Source organism: Carcharhinus amblyrhynchos, chromosome 25 (assembly GCF_965287045.1).
Source record: "Carcharhinus amblyrhynchos chromosome 25, sCarAmb.v2.hapA, whole genome shotgun sequence".
Classification (NCBI taxonomy): Eukaryota; Metazoa; Chordata; class Chondrichthyes; order Carcharhiniformes; family Carcharhinidae; genus Carcharhinus; species Carcharhinus amblyrhynchos.
In genome coordinates, this window is record NC_137348.1 from 25103850 (window position 1) to 25124116 (window position 20267).

Genomic DNA, 20267 nt, shown 5'->3' on the forward strand with positions numbered 1-20267 from the left:
CTGGATTTGATTCCTAGCTTGGGTCACTGTCTGTGTGGAGTTTATACATTCTCCCTGTGTCTGCATGGGTTTCCTCCGGGTGCTCCGGTTTCCTCCCACAGTCCAAAGATGCGCGGGTTAGGTGGATTGGCCATGCTAAGTTGCCCCTTAGTGTCCCGGGATGTGTAGGTTAGAGGGATTAGTGGGTAAATATGTAGGGATACGGAGGTACGGCCTGGGTGGGATTGTTGTTGGTGCAGACTCAATGGGCCGAATGGCCTCTTTCTGCACTGTAGGGTTTCTATGGAGAAGGTATAAATTAATTCTTGAGAAAACAGATAATAATTGGGCCAAAAGGTTGCAGATGGAATTTCAATGGCATGCCCATTAGTGTCAAAATGAGTGTGGTTATGGGGAGAGGGCAGGGGCCGGCCTGGGTAAGGCACTCTGTCGGAAAGTCAGTGCTCATTCAATGGGCTGAACGGCCTTCTTCTGCACTGTAGGAATTCTATGGCCAGAACGCTAACACCTCACCCATAGGAATCTTCATTGACCGGGGCGGGAATTTTTGGTCTCGCCCAAGTGAGGCATAAAATCCTGCCCTTTGATTCCAAATCTGAAGTGATAGAATTTTAAAAAACTGCAATAGCATAGGGCTAAGCTTGATGCTCTGAGGATTAAGGTTCACAGGATACTAGCATGCAAGGTTGATTTTGCTCTTTTTTTAAAAAAGTTAATGGAATTCAAGACTTCCATCACAAAAGCTGCAAAATATTAAAGTCTTCACAAGACCCCAGTTAAAAGTACTGTATATAATTTTGGGACTCACTACAGGAAGGGTATTGAAAAAACAATGCACATTCACCAGGATATTAACAACTATTATGAGGGAGTACAAAAACAAACTTTTGGAAATTGGAGCGTTTATGATTCAAACATTACCAAGTCTGAGACAATACAATGGAAGGTGTTTAATAGGTTAGATAGTAGGTAGAAGCAGACGGTTTCCAATAATTGAGGGCTCTAAAGCAAGAAACATGATGCAAGATCAAACATAGGAGATTTTAAACAAAGTGCAGTAGAAACTGTTAGACTGTGTGTTTCATTTTCACATTCAGTGGTTGAATTTGAAACTACACCAATATTTAAGGCTGAACTGAATAGTTGAATGGAGGAAAAAAAATTGAATGAATATTTGAGCAGAGTCAGCAAATGGATTAGAGCTATTCACTCATGTGATATGAACTGGTTAGGTTGAATGGCCAGTCTATGCATTGTAGCCTTGTGTACATTTCTTCTAAGGAACTTCTGGCTTGTCCCTCGATTTCAGTCTTGCTATTTAGTCCAGCAGACATAGACGATAAAAGCAAACCAAAGTCAAAGCGTATCCCTGTAATCTCTTCCAACTTCTTCTTGATAGACTTAAAATCTCATTGACCAGATATATTAACAATTAGACCAACCAAATCCTGTTTCAAAATAAAACAATTAAGTTCAAAGCACAGTTTTGTTTCTGTAAAGGCTCCCTTTTTTGACGCTCTTGGTCTTTAAACCCAGTATCCAAGTGTGCCAGGATATCCTGGTGACCTTATTTTAGAGTGCAGCTGACACAATATCTTTTTTAAAGTTAAAGTTTTACTTATTAGTCATAAGTAAGGCTTACATTAACACTGCAATTAAGTTACTGTGAAATTCTCCTGGTCGCCCCAGTCTGCCACCTATTTGGGTCAATGCACCTAACCACACATCTTTCAGAATGTGGGAGGAAACTGGAGTACTCGATGAAAACCCGTGCAGACACGGGGAGAGCATGCAAAATTCACACAGACAGTGATCTAAGCCAGGAATTGAACCCAAGTTCTGACGCTGTGAGGCAGCAGCGTAACCACTGTGCTACCATGCTGCCGGAGTATCTAGTGTGCCAAAGAAGCAAATTCATGTGTTTCCCAACTGGAAACCATGGATGAACAGGGATATCCACTGCTTGCTGAAGTCCAGGTCTGAGGTGTTCAAGTCAGGCGACCCTGACCTGTACGAGAAAATCAGATATGATCCAAAAGACAGTATCAACCAAGCTCAAGTCCTAGACTCCCGCCAACCACGGCAAGGTGTGTAAGACATTACAGGCTACAAGATGAAGGCGTGTAAAATCGTCAGCATCAATGCACCACTCCCCAGTGAGCTCAACGCATTCTATGCCCGTTTTGAGCAAGGGGTCAGCGAGAGAATGCCATCCACTATGGAAAACACAGAAGAACCTGTATCCAAGGTCACCACTACAGACGTCAGAGCAGCCTTCTCGAAGGTCAATCCTGGCCCAGATGGGGTACCCGGACGAGCGTTCAGATCCTGCATGGATCAGCTGGTTGGGCATTCGCAGACATCTTCAACCTCTCGTTACACTAATTTGAGGTCCCTATCTGCTTCAAAAAGGTGACATCATCCCGGTGCCAAAGAAAAGCCAGGCAATGTGCCTTAATGACCATCATCCAGTGGCTCTATCATCCATCATTACGGAGTGCTTCGAAATGTTAGTCATGGCACAAATCAATTCCGCCTTCCCAGATTGCCTGGATTCACTACAGGTTGCCTACTGCCACAAAACATCCACAACAGACACCATCTCCCAGCTCTGCTCTCAACCTAAAGATACCTAAGTCAGACTCCTTTTTATTGACTGCAGCTCAGCCTTCAACACCATTATTCCTACAAAACTCATCTCCAAGCTCCGTGGCCTGGGACACAGTTCCTCCCTCTGCAACTGGATCCTGAAATTCCTAACCCACAGGCCACAATCAGTAAGGATAGGCAACAATGCCTCCTCGACAATCATCCACAACACCAATGCCCCACAAGGGTGTGTCCTCGGTCCCTTACTATATTCCTTATACATCTATGACTGTGTGGTGAACTTCCCCTTCAGCCCGATTTTCAAGTTTGCTGGTGATACCACTGTAGTGGGTTGGATCTCAGGAGTACAGTAAAGAGAGATAGAGAATCTGGTGAACTGATGCGACAACAATAATTTCTCCCTCGATGTCAACAAAATGAAGGAGACAGTCACTGACTTCAGGAAGCGTAGGAGGACATGTCCGTCCACATCAATGGATGTGAAGTAGAAGTGGTCGAGAGCTTCAAGTTTTTCAGCGTCCAGATCACCAATAACCTGTCCTGGTCCCTCCATGCCAACGTTATAGTTAAGAAAGACCACTAATGCCTCTACTTTCTCAGGAGACTAAGGAAATTTGGCACATCTTCGATGCCTCTCACCAACTTTTACAGGTGCACCATAGAAAGCATTCTTTCTGGTTGCATCACCGCTCAGTATGGCTCCTGCTCCGTCCAAGACGGCAAGAAATTACACAGGCTCAAGAATGAAGCCCAGTCCATCACTCAAACCAGCCTGCCATCCACTGACACCATCTACACTTCCTGCTGCCTGGGAAAAGCAGCCAGCATAATCATTACTCCATGCACCCCAGATGTACCCTCTTCCACCTACTTTCGTCAGGAAAAAGATACAAAAGTCTGAGGACACGCACCAACTGACTTAAGAACAGCTTCTTCCCTGCTGCCACCAGACTTTCAAATGGACCTATCTTGCATTAAGTTGACTTTTCTCTACACCTTAGCTATGACTCTAACACTACATTCCACACTCTCTTTCCTTCTCTATGTAAGGTATGCTTTGTCTGTATAGAGTGCAGTACACAATACTTTTGCTGTATGTCATGCAACAACAATAAATCAAAATCACACCCAAAATCTTCTCCACTAACCGATGCTGTCAGCCATCCATGTTAAAAGGATAGACAAAACAACATTACTAACAAAGGAAGGTGTAGGGTTTGGAGTACTTACTTGTCTGTGGGGAGCTCTCCGCTGACGCAGAGGAAGTTTCATTTTCTGTGAAAAGGAAAAATTTTAAAAATATGTTCTAAATTCAGTTTGACCATAAATAATATGCTTAATTATTTATTACATCAAACTACATTCATAAGCATGTAGAAAATGAACTGCTGAATAACATCTACTTGGTCAAGTACCATACATGTACAACAGAACAATAAATGTATTGCAGTATGTCATTTTGAAGAGTCCGGCTGGTGGATAAAGCTACACTATTACTGTAGTTAACCCTTTGAGTACTGCAGGAGAAGTTTTGCTTCAAAATGAGTAATAGGTTTACAACATTTTGATTTTATTCAACAAAATATGTGAAATGAAGAAATGCTGTCAAGTTCCATAGATTCCTCCAATATTTAAAGTTAACGATTTAAATGCCATAGCGTTCAAGATGTTAGATGACAAGGTTTGTGCTCATTTGGAAAGTGTAAAGAAAAAAGTCATTACTCAAAGGGTTAAACCAATAAAAGCTTAAAAAAATAAACATGTACCTAGGTGTGCTCTCACATGTGCCCGGAAACAGCTGTAGTACTTGTACTTCTTCCCACAGGCACCACATATGTAGGCCCCTGAAACAAAGAAGGAGTCAGACTATATGCAGTGGCTGTTCACTGTTCATGTAAGAAATTATTTTCTTTAAAAAAAAGGCCAAGTTGCAAGAATTTCATTTATTGTAAAAAAGATCAGCCACTAATTTCATAAAGTACCTTACATTTATCTTAAACCCATGTATACTGGCTCTTATTGGAGCTCTGGGCACAATTTTTCCATTCCTGATGTAAATGGATTCAACAGTACCAAGTGATCGAGAAAACAAAATATACACCATGGCTGCAGATACAGCATAATGCTGCAGTAACGATGCATGCCAATTCAGTAAAAATGAGCAGTGCAGTTCACGGTTTTGTGTGGGGACCAGGTTTTTTTTCCCAACCTTACCAACTGATCTTTTATTGCACTTTTTTTATTCCACTTTTTATGCATGATCCTGTCCTTTAGGTTTTAAGAGTCCCTTTTAACTTTGTTAAAATGTATTAAAAATAGTTCAAAATGTGGTGCCTAATGTCATGAAAGAAACAGGTTTTTACTACAAACGAACAAAAACAAATAGAAAATGGTGGAAACACAGCAAGCCAGCCAAGATCTACAAAGACAATAGATCAGTTGTGCGTGTCACCTTTCATCTGAATAGAAAATGATCAATTATTTAAATAGAATCAGAAGAAAAGGTGAGAAAAGGGAAATACTGGTGTAATAACCAGCTGACATTTAGATGGCTGAGATAATCTTTACAACAGATGATATCATGAAGTACAATGAAAGGAATTAGCAGCACAAGAGAGACAGAGTGTACGACCTGCAAATCAGTGGACGTAGAAGAGGGGGAGGAAGAGCCTGAGGGAAGGGAAAGCTTGCAAAATAACAGGATTCAACAGCCCAAAGAAGAAATATAATTCAAATACCAATATTTCTTCTGCTCTCAGTACTAACAATAACCACCTTACATTATCAGTTACCTCTACATGTCAACATTTTTAATTATTATAATTCATTTTAACCTTAGAGAGTTAAGAGTTATTCCTTGAGCTTGTATAGAGCTTCAACAGAACATTGCAAAGGCCAAAGACAAAAAGACAAGGCAGGGAGCAAGACAGGGAATTCAAGTTGCAGGAGACAAGGAGCTCAGGGTTACACTTGCAGTTAGAATGGAAACGTTTGGAAAAGTGATTACCTAACCTATGCTCAGTCTTGTCAGTGTGCAGGCACTGCACCATAACCAGTGAATAAGTGCACGAGGATTGGAAGTACATCCTTTATTTCAGGCACCGCCTCTAATTTAGTGTACAATGTCTGAAGATACGCACTCTCTTCGACATTGGAGAATTCAAACAAAATTAGGTTCGAGAGAAAACAAAAAGGTTTGGCACTTGAGTCGAGGCCGTCTGTGGCAAGTAACAAATCTACATCTTTAGTGTTGAGCCATTATTCAGGCTGTCAAACTTCACCTGGGATTGTCTAGCTTCTATTTTAAACTAGACTTACTTCTGGTTCAGTTTTTGCATTATATCTTAGATTTATTTTATTAACCCTCATCCAATCATCTGTCATAAATATATCTTCCATCTAACCACGACCCACTTTACTTTTAAACACATTACATGTCATACTTTTCTCATGTCTTTGCTTACCTATTACCTTCCGTTCCCTTTCCCTTTTTGTGCTAGCATGAAGAGTTTTACCTTAAACTGTACCTGGTCTTTCTCCAAAGATGCTGACCGTTGGCACATAATGATAATTTTAGGAATTGACTCAGCAAACTACATCAATTCAGCAAAGACCCTTCTCAGTTTACTGTACCAATACTATGCCTCAGAAACAAATCCATAATTGTAACAGGCTAAATTTAAAAACTACTCCCTAGTGCACAAAGTGACAATTGTTAAAATTTGAACCCCCTACTAAATACCAGGCATTGTTCGTGCATTTCTCATTTAAAAGGAAATCACAAAAAAACCTGCAAAGCAGCTTTAAGCTTTTTTATACAGAGAGCAGCCACGTTTTGTTGTGCTATTAATTGAGTGTTAATGGGTTACTGGAGCGAAGTAACTTCTATTGTGGAAGTTAACTTTTCAACAATAGATATGTTTAACCTTTTAGGACTATACCAGCATTTCCAGACCAAATAAAAACATACAAAATTAGTGTTTCATTCAGAAACGTTCTATGCTTCAAGGTTTCTTTCTGCGAGTAATTTGTCAGCAATTATATAAATTTTGCACAGTTTGGAGCAAGGGTGTTTATAAAGTGGCATAGTACTCAGTACTCAGAGGGTTAACCATCGTTAACTGTGACCAAGTTCTTTCAAACTGAAATATGTGAACTATTGTGCTGGAAAAATATTAGCACCAAAATTCCTGGTCAAAAGACTGATAAAATTAAAATTGTTCACCACATACTTAATGCATTCTTCTATTAAATTCTTCAAAGAAGGTAATACCAGAAAGATGTCAGCCATTACACTGATGAGACCAATATTGTCAGAACAATCAGGATGCAGCAGGAAGGATTTTTTAGGTTTATATCTGAATTAAGGTTTTGAAATAATCCAGGCATTGAAATGTTAAAACATGCCATCTTGAAGCAATTTTTCTGCTTAAAAAATTCTTAGCTGTTATTTTCAGTATAAACAGGCTTGAATTAACTGATCAATCCAACTAATTTTTGAAATGTACATCTAAATTATGCTCCTGTGATATCTCTCACCTTTGAGCTGTTCCCTTGATAGTATAGTAAGAAGTCTGACAACACCAGGTTTGAGTCCAACCGGCTTATCTGATAGTAAACTCACGAGCTTTCGAGGTTCCCCTCTTCGTCAGGTGAATGAAGAGTTCTGGCCTCAGACAGCATACAAAGCACAGACAGTTTACAGATTACTGATTAGAATACGAATCTTTACACCTAACCTGCTATTCAAGTCTTAAAGTGGCTAACAATGTGAGTGGAAGTAGCACTGATCACAGGTTAAAGAGGTGTGTATCGTCTCCAGACTCAACATGGACTATTCTCCAGAATCGGTTGCATTCTTGGACACTCACATCTCCATCAAGGACAGTCACCTCAGCACCTCACTGTACCGCAAGCCCACAACCACACAATGCTCCGCTTCTCCAGCTTCCACCCTAAACATGTTAAAGAAGCCAAGCCCTCCCGTGTACACAGGATTTGCTCAGATGAGGAGGATCATGACAGACACCTCCAGACGCTGAAAGATGCCCTCATAAGAACAGGATAAGGCGCTCGACTCATTGATCGACAGTTCCGATGCGCCACAGCAAAAAACTGGACCGACCTCCTCAGAAGACAAACACGGGACACGGTGGACAGAGTACACCTCGTCATCCAGTACTTCCCCGGAGTGGAGAAGCTATGACATCTTCTCCGGAATCTTCAACATATCATTGATGAAGACGAACATCTTGCCAGGGCCATCCCCACACCCCCACTTCTTGCCTTCAGATAACCACGCAACCTCAAACAGACCACTGTTTGCAGCAAACTACGATGTGGATGTGCTGGCGTTTAACCTGTGATCAGCGCTCCTTCCACTCACATTGTCGGCCACTTCAAGGCTTGAACAGCAGGTTAGGTGTAAAGATTCGCATTCTAATCAGTAATCTGTAAACCATCTGTGCTTTATATGCTCTGTCTGAGGCCAGAACTCTCCATTCACCTGACGAAGGGACTAACCCGAAAGCTTGTGCGTTTACTATCAAATAAATCGGTTGGACTAAAACCCGGTGTTGTCAGACTTTTTACTGCAGCAAAGTACCCAGCCTTCAGGAGAACAGGGACCACAATACCACACAACCCTGCCACAGCAACCTCTCAAGACATGCCGGATCAACGACACGGATGACATCATCACACGTGAGAATACCATCCACCAGATACACGGTACATACTCTTGCAACTCGGCCAACGTTGTCTACCTAATACAGTGCAAGAAAGGATGTCCCGAAGCATGGTACATTGGGGAGACCATGCAGACGCTACGACAATGGATGAATGAACATCGCTCGACAATCACCAGGCAAGACAGTTTCCTTCCTGTTGGCAAACACTTCAGTGGTCATGGGCATTCGGCCTCTGACCTTCGGGTAAGCATTCTCCAAGGCAGCCTTCACAACACATGACAGCGCACAGTCGATGAGCAGAGACTGATAGCCGAGTTCTGCAAACAAGGACGGTCTCAACCAGGATCTTGGGTTCATGTCGCACTATCTGTAACCCCCATGACTTGTCTGGGTTTGCAAAACCTCACTTACTGTACTGTCTGGAGACAATACACATCTCTTTAACCTGTGATCAGTGCTCCTTCCACTCACATTGTTAGCCACTTTAAGACTTGAATAGCAGGTTAGGTGTAAAGATTCGCATTCTAATCAGTAATCTGTAAATTGTCTGTGCTTTATATGCTCTGTCTGAGGCCAGAACTCTTCATTCACCTGACGAAGAGGGGAACCTCGAAAGCTTGTGAGTTTACTATCAAATAAGTCGGTTGGACTTAAACCTGGTGTTGTCAGACTTCTTACTGCGTTTACCCCAGGCCAACGCCGGCATCTCCACACACTTGACAAGATGGCAGATCACAGTGCAGCAGACTTTTCCATAAACATAACACCAAGTATGCTCTATACTCAGTGAGTATGTACTGTGTTGTGCAGGAAATAAATGGTTTATTCTCTATTTCCCAAGGTTACAGCTTAACTGTACAGGCAATATACACAACAGCCAGACTGAAAATCAATACATTCAGAAGCATGGCTGGTGGTGCAACACTCGTATGAAACCAACATCACAAAGTACCACATTGATCACAGATCCTGATCTGATACCCACACACATCCACTTCCTCCAATAGGACAAACAGAAGATGTGATCAGAAGGAGAAAAACAATCTGGATTCTCCCACTGAACCATCACAAGCTCAAAGGTCATCAAATTTAAACTCTGCAAACCACCAGTCAGCTGAAATCAGCTAACTGAAAAGAACAGAGATTGAACTTGGGACATTCTTATTTCATGTCATCCAGCTAATCACTGAACAGGGTCACGTAGTGTTAAGTTTGGTTCAGAAATTATTCAACAAAGAAGAGGGAACTATCCAGTGCCTAGGCCGAACTTGTTCACCTCACTTCTATTGTGGAACCTTGCTGTGTCTTAAGTGGCCACCACATTCGCTTACATAACACTCAATTACACTTCAAAAGTAAATAATCATACGTGAAACATTTCTGAGAAATGAAGTGCTGTATAAATGCAATTTATGGTTTTCAATAATATACTAAGCCAGAGTTCCAATGTAAAGAAATATTAACATGAATTATAGTTGTGAATTATAACTAATCTATGATTACAGGTCTGCCACACAGGTGGTTGAATCACTCAGAGGTTTCCATTACAGTATTGCAGTGAAAAGAAAAACTGCTGTACTCTGGTAATATTTCTGACATACACTGATTTTCTACTTATTTCTAGAATCATCAGCCTTTTGTTACTCAGTAAACATTTGTTATTGCAAATTCAGTGAAGATTGTTGACTGAACAATACAAATTTCACTGGGAAAACAGGGTAAGTAAACAAGTAATCTTAAATTCATATCATTACAGGAATAAATAACAGTCCTATTTTGTAGGACACAGAAAACACTATTTGCTTAAAAGTTGTTTTAAAATATTGCATAGCAAATTGGCACTAAATTGTACATGATTTATCAAAAGGATTATATAATAGAATAGCCAAAAGCTAACTTGTGGTGAAAAAGGACAGACGTGCATTTTGTGCAATTTTCCCAGAGCACTTTTCAATTTATTTTACATATTTAAACAAATCGAACCATAAGCAACATTCTTCTTTCAAAATTATTCACATAATGAACGAGTAATAGATCAAAATAGTTTGTCCATGACAAAGAAAATATCCCAATAATGGAATAACAATATATTCTGAGAATTCTGTCACAAATTTTTAAAACTGCAGGAACTCAATATCAGTTGTGATATTGTGGATCCCAATATTGCATGATTTGCAGCTTAGAAATAAGAAACTTTGGATTCTTGTTACTCACTTAGTGAAGCTTGTTGCTGTGGTTTCCACTCCATATTCTCTTCTTTGTCATTCACTAGGTTTGGTTTCCCCAGCTGGCCATCAAATTCTGGTGGAAGTAATAAAGAAATCAGTGTTTGAGACGTGGTTGCAACAATGTAAAATGGGCTCAAGTAACTGCAAGCCTGTATAGACAAGGGAACGAAAACAAATCATTAGCCAGAACTGAGACTATTTGCTACCTAGTCACGGAGGAGGACGTGAATAATTTGCCGGGTGTTAGCGATGGAAAGGTGGTAGGAATGGAGGGTCTTAATGACATTACTGTTACTAGAGAGGTGGTGCTCGACAGACTGGAGGGGCTGATTGTGGACAAGTCACCAGGACCGGATGGAATGCATCCGAGGGTTCTGAAAGAAATGGCGGAGGTTATAGTGGATGCCTTGGTGGTTATTTTCCAGACGTCGCTGGATTCCGGGGAAGTGCCGGAAGATTGGAAAACGGCTAATGTTACGCCGTTGTTTAAGAAGGGTGCCAGGCAAAAGGCGGGGAATTATAGGCCGGTTAGTTTAACGTCTGTGGTAGGTAAAATGTTAGAATCCGTCATTAAGGAGGAAATTGCGAGGCATCTTGAAGGGAATTGCTTGATAGGGCGGACGCAACACGGTTTCATTAAAGGGAAGTCGTGTCTGACAAATTTACTGGAGTTCTATGAGGATGTGTCTAGGGCAGTGGATAGAGGAGAGCCGGTGGATGTGGTCTTTCTGGATTTTCAGAAGGCGTTTGACAAGGTACCTCACAAGAGGTTATTGCAGAAGGTCAGGGGACATGGAGTTGGGGGTAGGGTGTTAGCGTGGATAGAGGATTGGTTGTCAAATAGGAGGCAGAGAGTGGGGGTCAATGGGTGCTATTCGGATTGGCGGTTGGTGACTAGTGGAGTGCCCCAGGGGTCGGTGCTGGAGCCTCAGCTATTTACCATTTATATAGATGATCTGGAGGAGGGAACCGAGCGCAGGGTGTCGAAATTTGCTGATGACACCAAGATTGGGGGAAAGGCAAATTGTGCGGAGGGTGTGGAGAGTCTGCAGAAGGATCTAGATAGGCTGGGCGAATGGGCCAGGAAATGGCAAATGGAATTTAATGTTGGCAAGTGTGAGGTGGTCCACTTTGGTAGGAAGAATGGTAGGAAGGACTATTACTTACGTGGCGAAAAACTGCAGCAGGCGACGGTGCAGAGGGACCTCGGGGTCCTTGTGCATGAGTCGCAAAAACCCAGCTTGCAGGTGCAGCAGGTGGTCAGGAAGGCGAATGGGATGCTGGCCTTCATAGCGAGGGGGATTGAATATAAAAGTAGGGAGGTCTTGCTGCAGCTGTATAGGGCATTGGTGAGGCCGCAGCTGGAGTACTGTGTGCAGTTTTGGGCGCCGCACCTGCGCAAGGATATTTTGGCCCTGGAGGGAGTGCAGAGGAGGTTTACTAGGCTGATACCGGAGTTGAGGGGATTGAGCTATGAGGAGAGGCTGAATAAACTAGGCTTGTACTCGTTAGAGTTTAGAAGAATGAGGGGAGATCTCATTGAGACGTATAAGATGATGAATGGGATGGATAGGATAGAGGTGGAGAGACTCTTCCCGCTCAAAAAAGACAGTAGGACTAGGGGGCACAGCCTCAAGATAAAGGGGAGGCGGTTTAGAACGGAGTTGAGGAGGAACTTCTTCACTCAAAGGGTGGTGAATCTCTGGAATTCTCTGCCCGTTGAAGTGGTGGAGGCTGCCTCGCTAAATATTTTTAAGAAGCGGGTTGATGGGTTCTTGATAAGAGAGGGGATTAAGGGTTATGGGGAGAGGGCGGGAAAGTGGAACTGAGCCACAACAGATCAGCCATGATCTTATTGAATGGCGGGGCAGGCTCGAAGGGCTAGATGGCCTACTCCTGCTCCTATTTCTTATGTTCTTATGTTCTTATTAGTCATTCCTGCTAAAAACTATGTTGAGCTATGGGTAAAGGACAATACTTCTCATTGCAGGATTGCCAAGATATAGCGAAACATAAATTTTAAGAACATAAGAAATAGGAGCATGGGTAGGCCATCTAGCCACTCGAGGCTGCCCCGCCATTCAATAAGATCATGGCTGATCTGAAAGTGGTTCGGTTCCACTTACCCGCCTGCTCCCCATAACCCTTAATTCCCTTCTTGATAAGAAATCTATCTACCTGTGACTTAAACATATTTAATGAGGTAGCCTCCACCGCTTCAGTGGGCAGAGAATTCCAGAGATTCACTATCCTCTGGGAGAAGTTGTTCCGCCTCAACTCTGTTTTAATCCGACTCCCTCTTACTTTGAGGCTGTGTCCTCTAGTTCTTGTTTCCTTTCTAAGTGGAAAGAATCTCTCTGCCTCTACCCTAATTAGCCCCTTTATTATCTTATATGTCTCTAAGATCAGCCCTCAGCTTTCTAAACTCTAACAAGTAGAGGCCCAATCTACTCAATCTCTCCTAAGCTAACCCCCTCATCTCCAGTATCAACCTGGTGAACCTTCTCTGCGCTCCCTCCAAGCCAATATATTCTTTCACAAATAAGGGGACCAAAATGGCACACAGTATTCTAGTTGCAGCCTCACCAGTACCTTGTACAACTGCAGCAAGATCTCCCTGCTTTTATATTCCATCCCCCTCACGATAAAGGCCAATATTCCATTTGCCTTCTTGATCACCTGCTGTACCTGCAGACTGAGGTTTTTATGATTCGTGCACTAGGACCCCCATGTAGTTTGGAATATGATATGAGAAAAGCTATCTTCAAATTCTCTTACACGTGTACTGGATGTGATATTCAATAAGCACATCAAGACAGATTCTAAAAGGTGAATAAAATTGCAAAAATAAAAATGACACAAATAAAGCTATTTTAGATCTAACATTGTGTAATAAGGACTTTAACCTGGTGTTGTGAGACTTCTAACAGTGTAGAAGAGCCAGGGAAAATGAAAACATACCCTCTTTTTTTTTACAGAACCAGCTACAGTAAACTGCTCAATTTAAAGGTTTCAGCTACTTTGATAAGAGAGAAAGCAAATATTTAAGTTACGTGGATATGGGAGGGGATAGGTCAGGTGGCATGGTCAATCAGGGAGCTCAGGCAATTGGGTGCAGGATGGTCATGATGTGCCCACTCATCTGACGAAGGGACAGAGTCCCGAAAGCTAGTGGCATTTGTTACCAAATAAACCTGGTGTTATGAGACTTCTTACCACAGGATGGTCAGTCAGGGGATGGGGATGAACATTGCTGTGGGTTCTGGAGTGCTTTGATACTGCAGCTGATTTACTTTGAGTTACACCGGTTTTATATATACTTTGAAACCCTCTGAAATAAATCCATGCAAAAGCCAGGATTTTTAAATAGAGTAAGTACAGGACAAACAACCCAAGTCTCCATCATTCTGGCCAATGATAGAGAAATCTGGTAAAGGATAAAACTGGCAACTGGAGATTTAAACTTTCCACATAAGTATTGGGAACATGCTTACACCAGGATTCCACTGGCCATATCATGGGCTGCATTAGTATTTCTTAAGGGTACCTCTGGTCTCCAATTTATCCAGAGACCAGAAGGTCTGGACCAATATATTATGGGTTGAGGATTAGTTAACTAACTGAAGAAAAAAAAGCAGGAATAAATGGATCATTTTCAGAACTACAGGGAATTAACTCACAGAATACCAAAAGGATTGTGCATGGGTCTCGGCTATTTAAAATCTATATTTAGGTGAGGAGATTAAGTTTGAAGAAAGTAAAATGGCAAATGGGATGGGGCAGTATTTTCTTTGGTCTTTTCACAATTTTCCCACTTTCTCTTTTTTCTTTCTCTGTTGTCATCCCTGCTTCATGCCAATTCTCAGGAAACACCAAGGTGCTTCCCCTAATTCATAATCAGACAGAAAGAAAATAAATATGAGCGCATCTTTGGGGTTCTATTAACTTTTGCCGATAATATTGGATTAATCACCGTCTAAACCTTTCCATTGATTTCAATGATGACTTATTAAGAACATAAGAACATAAGAAATAGGAGCAGGAGTAGGCCATCTAGCCCTTCGAGCCTGCCCCGCCATTCAATAAGATCATGGCTGATCTGTTGTGGCTCAGTTCCACTTTCCCGCCCTCTCCCCATAACCCTTAATCCCCTCTCTTATCAAGAACCCATCAACCCGCTTCTTAAAAATATTTAGCGAGGCAGCCTCCACCACTTCAACGGGCAGAGAATTCCAGAGATTCACCACCCTTTGAGTGAAGAAGTTCCTCCTCAACTCCGTTCTAAACCGCCTCCCCTTTATCTTGAGGCTGTGCCCCCTAGTCCTACTGTCTTTTTTGAGCGGGAAGAGTCTCTCCACCTCTATCCTATCCATCCCATTCATCATCTTATACGTCTCAATGAGATCTCCCCTCATTCTTCTAAACTCTAACGAGTACAAGCCTAGTTTATTCAGCCTCTCCTCATAGCTCAATCCCCTCAACTCCGGTATCAGCCTAGTAAACCTGATTCATGTTTTATTATTTCCATGCATCATTTGTCTCTTTTTTTTTGTGTAATCAAAATTCTTGCTCCAAAAATGGCATAAAAGTGTTATCACATTCTTATGGGATTTTTTGATGCAGAACCAAATTGCAGTCAAATTGAGTGCGAGACATGGAAAACTATGCTAAACAAACATACATATGTGTAAACTGAGCATAAGTGGCAAACTCTCAATCCAAGTAATAACTTGAAATAATGCACATCTTAATTTTGTAGGGCACAGAAATTACTGATATTGATGACTGAGAAAAGAACGTAACAGCATGAAAAATTTATTGCTCAGAATAGGTACAACACAGTTCATTAATAACCCTAAAAGTTAGTTGTGAAGTCTTAAATCAGTTATGTTGAAGCAATAAATTCCAAATATTTTTGATCATCTGCATAACTGTCACTCTTCAAGGTCACTAATATTTTAAGATTGCCAATACAAGTTACTGAGAAATCTGTGCATCCCAAAGTTGTGCCTGAACACTAAATACAGAAGCCTGTATTCTCACATATCTGATGAGGCATTCTCCAAAGTCAAATTGTGGTCAAAATTTCCATTACTACAGACTTTTTAAAGCACCTAGGATGGCTTCTAGGCACCACGAATGTACCAAAAGCATATAGTATTTCAGAACTGAGCTTAAAACCATGCAAACATTTATATTACACAACTTTGGTAATATTTTCCCTTTGAGAACTTTCCTATTTGATGATCCTCCTCCATTTCACCTACAAATCTAAGAACTTATGGTAGGTTTTTTGCCTCAGGTGGCAGTAGTATTTGAAGACTTTTATTTTCCAAAACAATGTTACTAGAGTTAGCCATCAATTACCTCACCATTCTTCAAGGTGAAGACTCGCGTGCTAGGTATAATTTTGTACACAATATGAACAAAACTTAATTCTAATAGATCTCCTTTTGCTTTCCACAGCAGTTGCCAACAATTCCATTAACAAAATCCAAGAAACAGCTTAATTGCATCCACAACAGATACCAGAATTTCACAAGTCTCTTTATAACCTTCATCGAAAGGCACATAATCCACTATGAAACTGGCTGTCTGAAAGCAGATAGCAATTTGTGGTTAACTCCAAAAATTTACACTTGAGCACAGAGTTGAAAGGATTCTACTTGCTGTCATTACAAAAGACTACTATAAGGACATAGAGTGCTCAAAATAATGCAGAAAACTGATATGGTAGTAAGATGTTCCTTTTCAAAATCAGTGAACTAGAGATTACAATAAGTCAAGGAAACAAACAGATGAAGTTTCAAACTCATTTTTCTTCTGATGAATCAAATGTTAGGAGAAATTATTAATGCAGGCCTATTAGCCAATTAATGATTATGTTTCACATTATGGAAGCAATGGTTAAATAAAGCTGACACCAGAGTACAGAAGAGAATTTTAAAAAAACTGGGGCATAATATATTTCACTCACACTGCTGATCCTTTTGAATTACCATCCACCACAATTATTACTTCTTTTGGCTTTGCCCATTTTACTTGGGTTGCCAATGCTGATCGATGATCCTTCATCTTCTCCTGCCAATGACCCATTCTTCCAATTCCACTGCATTTAAATCTCTTACCACCACATCCTTCCATTGGCCTTAGACCATCCTCTTCTTCTCCCTGCAGTTCCATCCCTACCACTCAGTTCACCACATATCCTCTCTATCATTTTAATCTCTTCTTGGCTACTTTCTTTGATGCTTCAAAATCTTCACCAACCCCATGTTATGGTTCCTGGTCTTGTCCTTTCTTGTCACTTCACAGATCCATCTATCTATCTGCACCTCATTAGTACACAGTTGTTCCTCCACTGTCTGTGATGCTGCCCAAGATTCTGCTTTATATATTATGGCTGGTCTCAAAGCTATCTTGTAGATTTTTCCTTTCAGTTTCAGCAATAATACTCCACTGCATTCTTAATTACTCTAACCAGAGCTGATCTGTTGCTTATATTTATTGCCACATTTTTAATCGCCTGCCACCACTGATCCCAGGTACTTGTAACGGCTCATTTTCTCAAGCTTTCACTCTGATCCACTTCCCAAGGCTCAAACTGGCTGTCCATATATTGGGCCTTCCATCTAGTGATCCTCATGCCAGTCTTCCTTTCCTCCAATTTTCCAGATATTCATGTTCTCATCATCCCCACTACGTTATTCAAAGTTATCTACAAACATCACTGACCATGGCATTTCCTATCTCACTTCCCCAGTCATGACAATCAGGAACAGGGTCAAGCGCTGATCCTTAGTGCAGCTGAATTTTAGTTTCCATTACTACTATCTACTTAATTTCCCTCCAGATATGTCAAGACAGACAATTAAATGCTGGAATGCCCAGAAGTTGGCATTGCAGCTTGCATTCAGCCTACAACATGTCAAAGGATCCAAGAAGGGCATGACCATATGACAACCACTAAAGCAAATTACTATTTTTTTTCCCCCAACAGTTCCACTAATCGGGGACACAGGATCTTCTGATCCAATTCCTCTGGTCAATCAGCAATTGGTTTCTTCTGGACAGTAACCTATGCCCCAGGGCAAGCACTAACCACTGCAGTAAATGGTTTCAAGCCAAGTGCAGATCTGCACCCAGGCTGTGTTGGGTCATAATTCAACCCAATATGAGACATTCAAATACCCAATGAAATATACTTAGGGGAAGCAAACTAGAGAATAAATTTCATTTCAGCTAACATAATTTTGTAAAATTCCTAATCACCATAACCATTCTGTATGGCAATCCATGGCATAATCTCTTTGATTCGATTTATTGTCACATGCATCACTAGAGTGAAAAGTATTGTTTCTTGCGTGCTAAACAGGCAAAACAAAGCTTCAAGTTTTTAGGTATCCAGATGACCAAGCTGCCCTGGTCTCTCCACGCGGACGCTATAGTTAAGAAAGCCCACCAACACCTTGACTTTCTCAGGAGACTTAAGGAAATTTGGCATGTCCACTACAACTCTCACTAGCTTCTACAGAGGCACCATAGAAAGCATGCTTTCCGGTTCTACCACAGCTTGATATGACTCCTGCTCTGTCCAAGACTGCAAGAAACGATAAAGGGTCATGAATGATGCCCAGTCCATCACTCAAACCAGCCTCCCATGCATTGACACTGCCTACACTGCCCACTGCCTCAGAAATGCAACCAGCATAATCATGGACTCCACACACCCCAGACATACTCTCTTCCACTTTCTTCCTTCAGGAAAAAGATACGGAAGTCTGAGATCATGTACCAATTGACTCAAACAGCTTCTTCCCTGCTGTCATCATACTTTTGAATGGTCTTACCTCGCATTAAGTTAATCTTTCTCTACACCATAGCAATGACTCAAACACTATGTTCTGAACTCTCTCCTTTTCTATGTTTGGTATGCTTTGTCTGTATAGCACGCAAGAAACAATATTTTTCACCGTATCCCAATATGTGACACGAATAAATCAAATCAATTGTTTAAGCTCAACTGGTTCATTGGGTGAAATTTATAAGCATACAACCAGTAGATTAAGCACCTCGAGGATGACACTATTCAGAAGAAGAAAAGGTTTACAGAATGTGGAGCATCTCTCTTGTCCGATAGATTCTAAATAAACCACTAAAGGTAACGCATGAAGGTCAGTGGCAGTACGGTAGCATAGTGGTTAGCACTTCTGCTTCACAGCACCAGGGACCCGGGTTCAATTCCCAGCTTGGGTCACTGTCTGTGTGAAGTTTGCACATTCTCCCCATGCTGTGTGGGTTTTCTCCAGGGGCTTTGGTTTCCTCCCATATTCTGAAAGACATAAGAACATAAGAAATAGGAGCAGGAGTAGGCCATCTAGCCCTTCGAGCCTGCCCCGCCATTCAATAAGATCATGGCTGATCTGAAGTGGCTCAGTTCCACTTTCCCGCTTTCTCCCCTTGACCCTTACTTCCCTTGTCTATCAGAAACCTATCTACCCTTGACTTAAACATATTTAGCGAGGTAGCCTCCACCACTTCAACGGGCAGAGAATTCCAGAGGTTCACCACCCTTTGAGTGAAGAAGTTCCTCCTCAACTCTGATCTAAACTACCCCCTCCCCCCCACCCTTATCTTGAGATGGTGTCTTCTAGTCCTGCTATCCTTTCTAAGCAGGAAGCATCTCCCTACCTTTACCCTATCCATCCCCTTCATTATCTTATACATCTCTATAAGATCCCCCCTCATCCTTCTAAACTCCGACGAGTATTTAGTCTCTCTTCATAGGCCAACCCCCTCATCTCCAGTATCAGCCTCGTGAGCCTCCTCTGCACTCCCTCCAAGGCCAATATATCCTTCCATAAGTGCGGCAACCAAAACTGCACACAGCACTCCAGCCTCACCAGTACCCTGTACAGTTGCAGCAAGACCTCCCAACTTTCATATTCTATCCCCCTCGCTATAAAGGCCAACATTCCATTCGCCTTCTTGATCACCTGCAGACTGGGTTTTGCACAAAGACCCCCAGGTCCCTCTGCACCATAGCATGCTGCAGCTTTTCACCTTTTAAATAATAATCCCTCCTACTATTATTTCTGCCAAAGTGGATAACCTCACACTGGCTAACATTATACGCCATCTGCCAGGTCCGCGCCCACTTGCTCAGCCTATCCAGATCTCTCTGCAGACTTTCCACACCCTCTGCACAATTTGCTTTTCCACCCATCTTCATGTCATCAGCAAATTTCGTCACCCTACACTCAGCCACCTCCTTCAGATCATCTATACAAATGGTAAACAGTTGAGGCCCCAGCACCAATCCCTGCAGCACTCCACTAGTCACCAACCGCCAACCAGAATAGCATCCATTGATACCAACTCTCTGCTTCCTATTAGACAGCCAATCCTCTATCCACACTAACACCTTATCCCCAACTCCGTGCACCCTGACCTTCTGGTTCACCCAATGAACCATGCTGTTAGGCGCATTGATCTGAACATGCACTGGACTGTGGTGACTAGGGGAATTTCACAGTAACTTCATTGCAGTGTTAATGTAAGCCTTACTTATGACTAATAAATAAACTTCACTTCAATGGTAACCATACTCCATGTAATGACAATGGTTAAACCAGTAGATCCCATTGCATTGCACATGGTGAATCTGAGGATATACTGCTTTACTGCACGAGAATGCTTTAAACTACAACATTCAGGTCAATGACATTTAGTGACTTTA

The 20267-nt window shown here is 41.8% G+C and overlaps 1 protein-coding gene across 7 annotated transcripts in view; it reads right to left on the bottom strand.

Annotated features, from left to right (window-relative positions):
- znf618 (zinc finger protein 618) overlaps window positions 1–20267 on the bottom strand; it is a 129888-nt gene that overhangs the window by 32162 nt on the left and 77459 nt on the right. For 6 of the 7 annotated variants that reach the window (XM_080211996.1, XM_080211991.1, XM_080211995.1 and 3 more), the window contains 3 exons: window positions 10515–10601; window positions 4377–4454; window positions 3841–3885 (listed from right to left, as the gene is read on the bottom strand). In XM_080211996.1, the coding sequence (XP_080068122.1) occupies window positions 3841–3885; window positions 4377–4454; window positions 10515–10548 (157 nt within the window). In that variant the 5' untranslated portion in view covers window positions 10549–10601. The remainder of the gene's footprint in view (window positions 1–3840; window positions 3886–4376; window positions 4455–10514; window positions 10602–20267) is intronic. The other variant, XM_080211994.1, reaches the window with a different exon arrangement.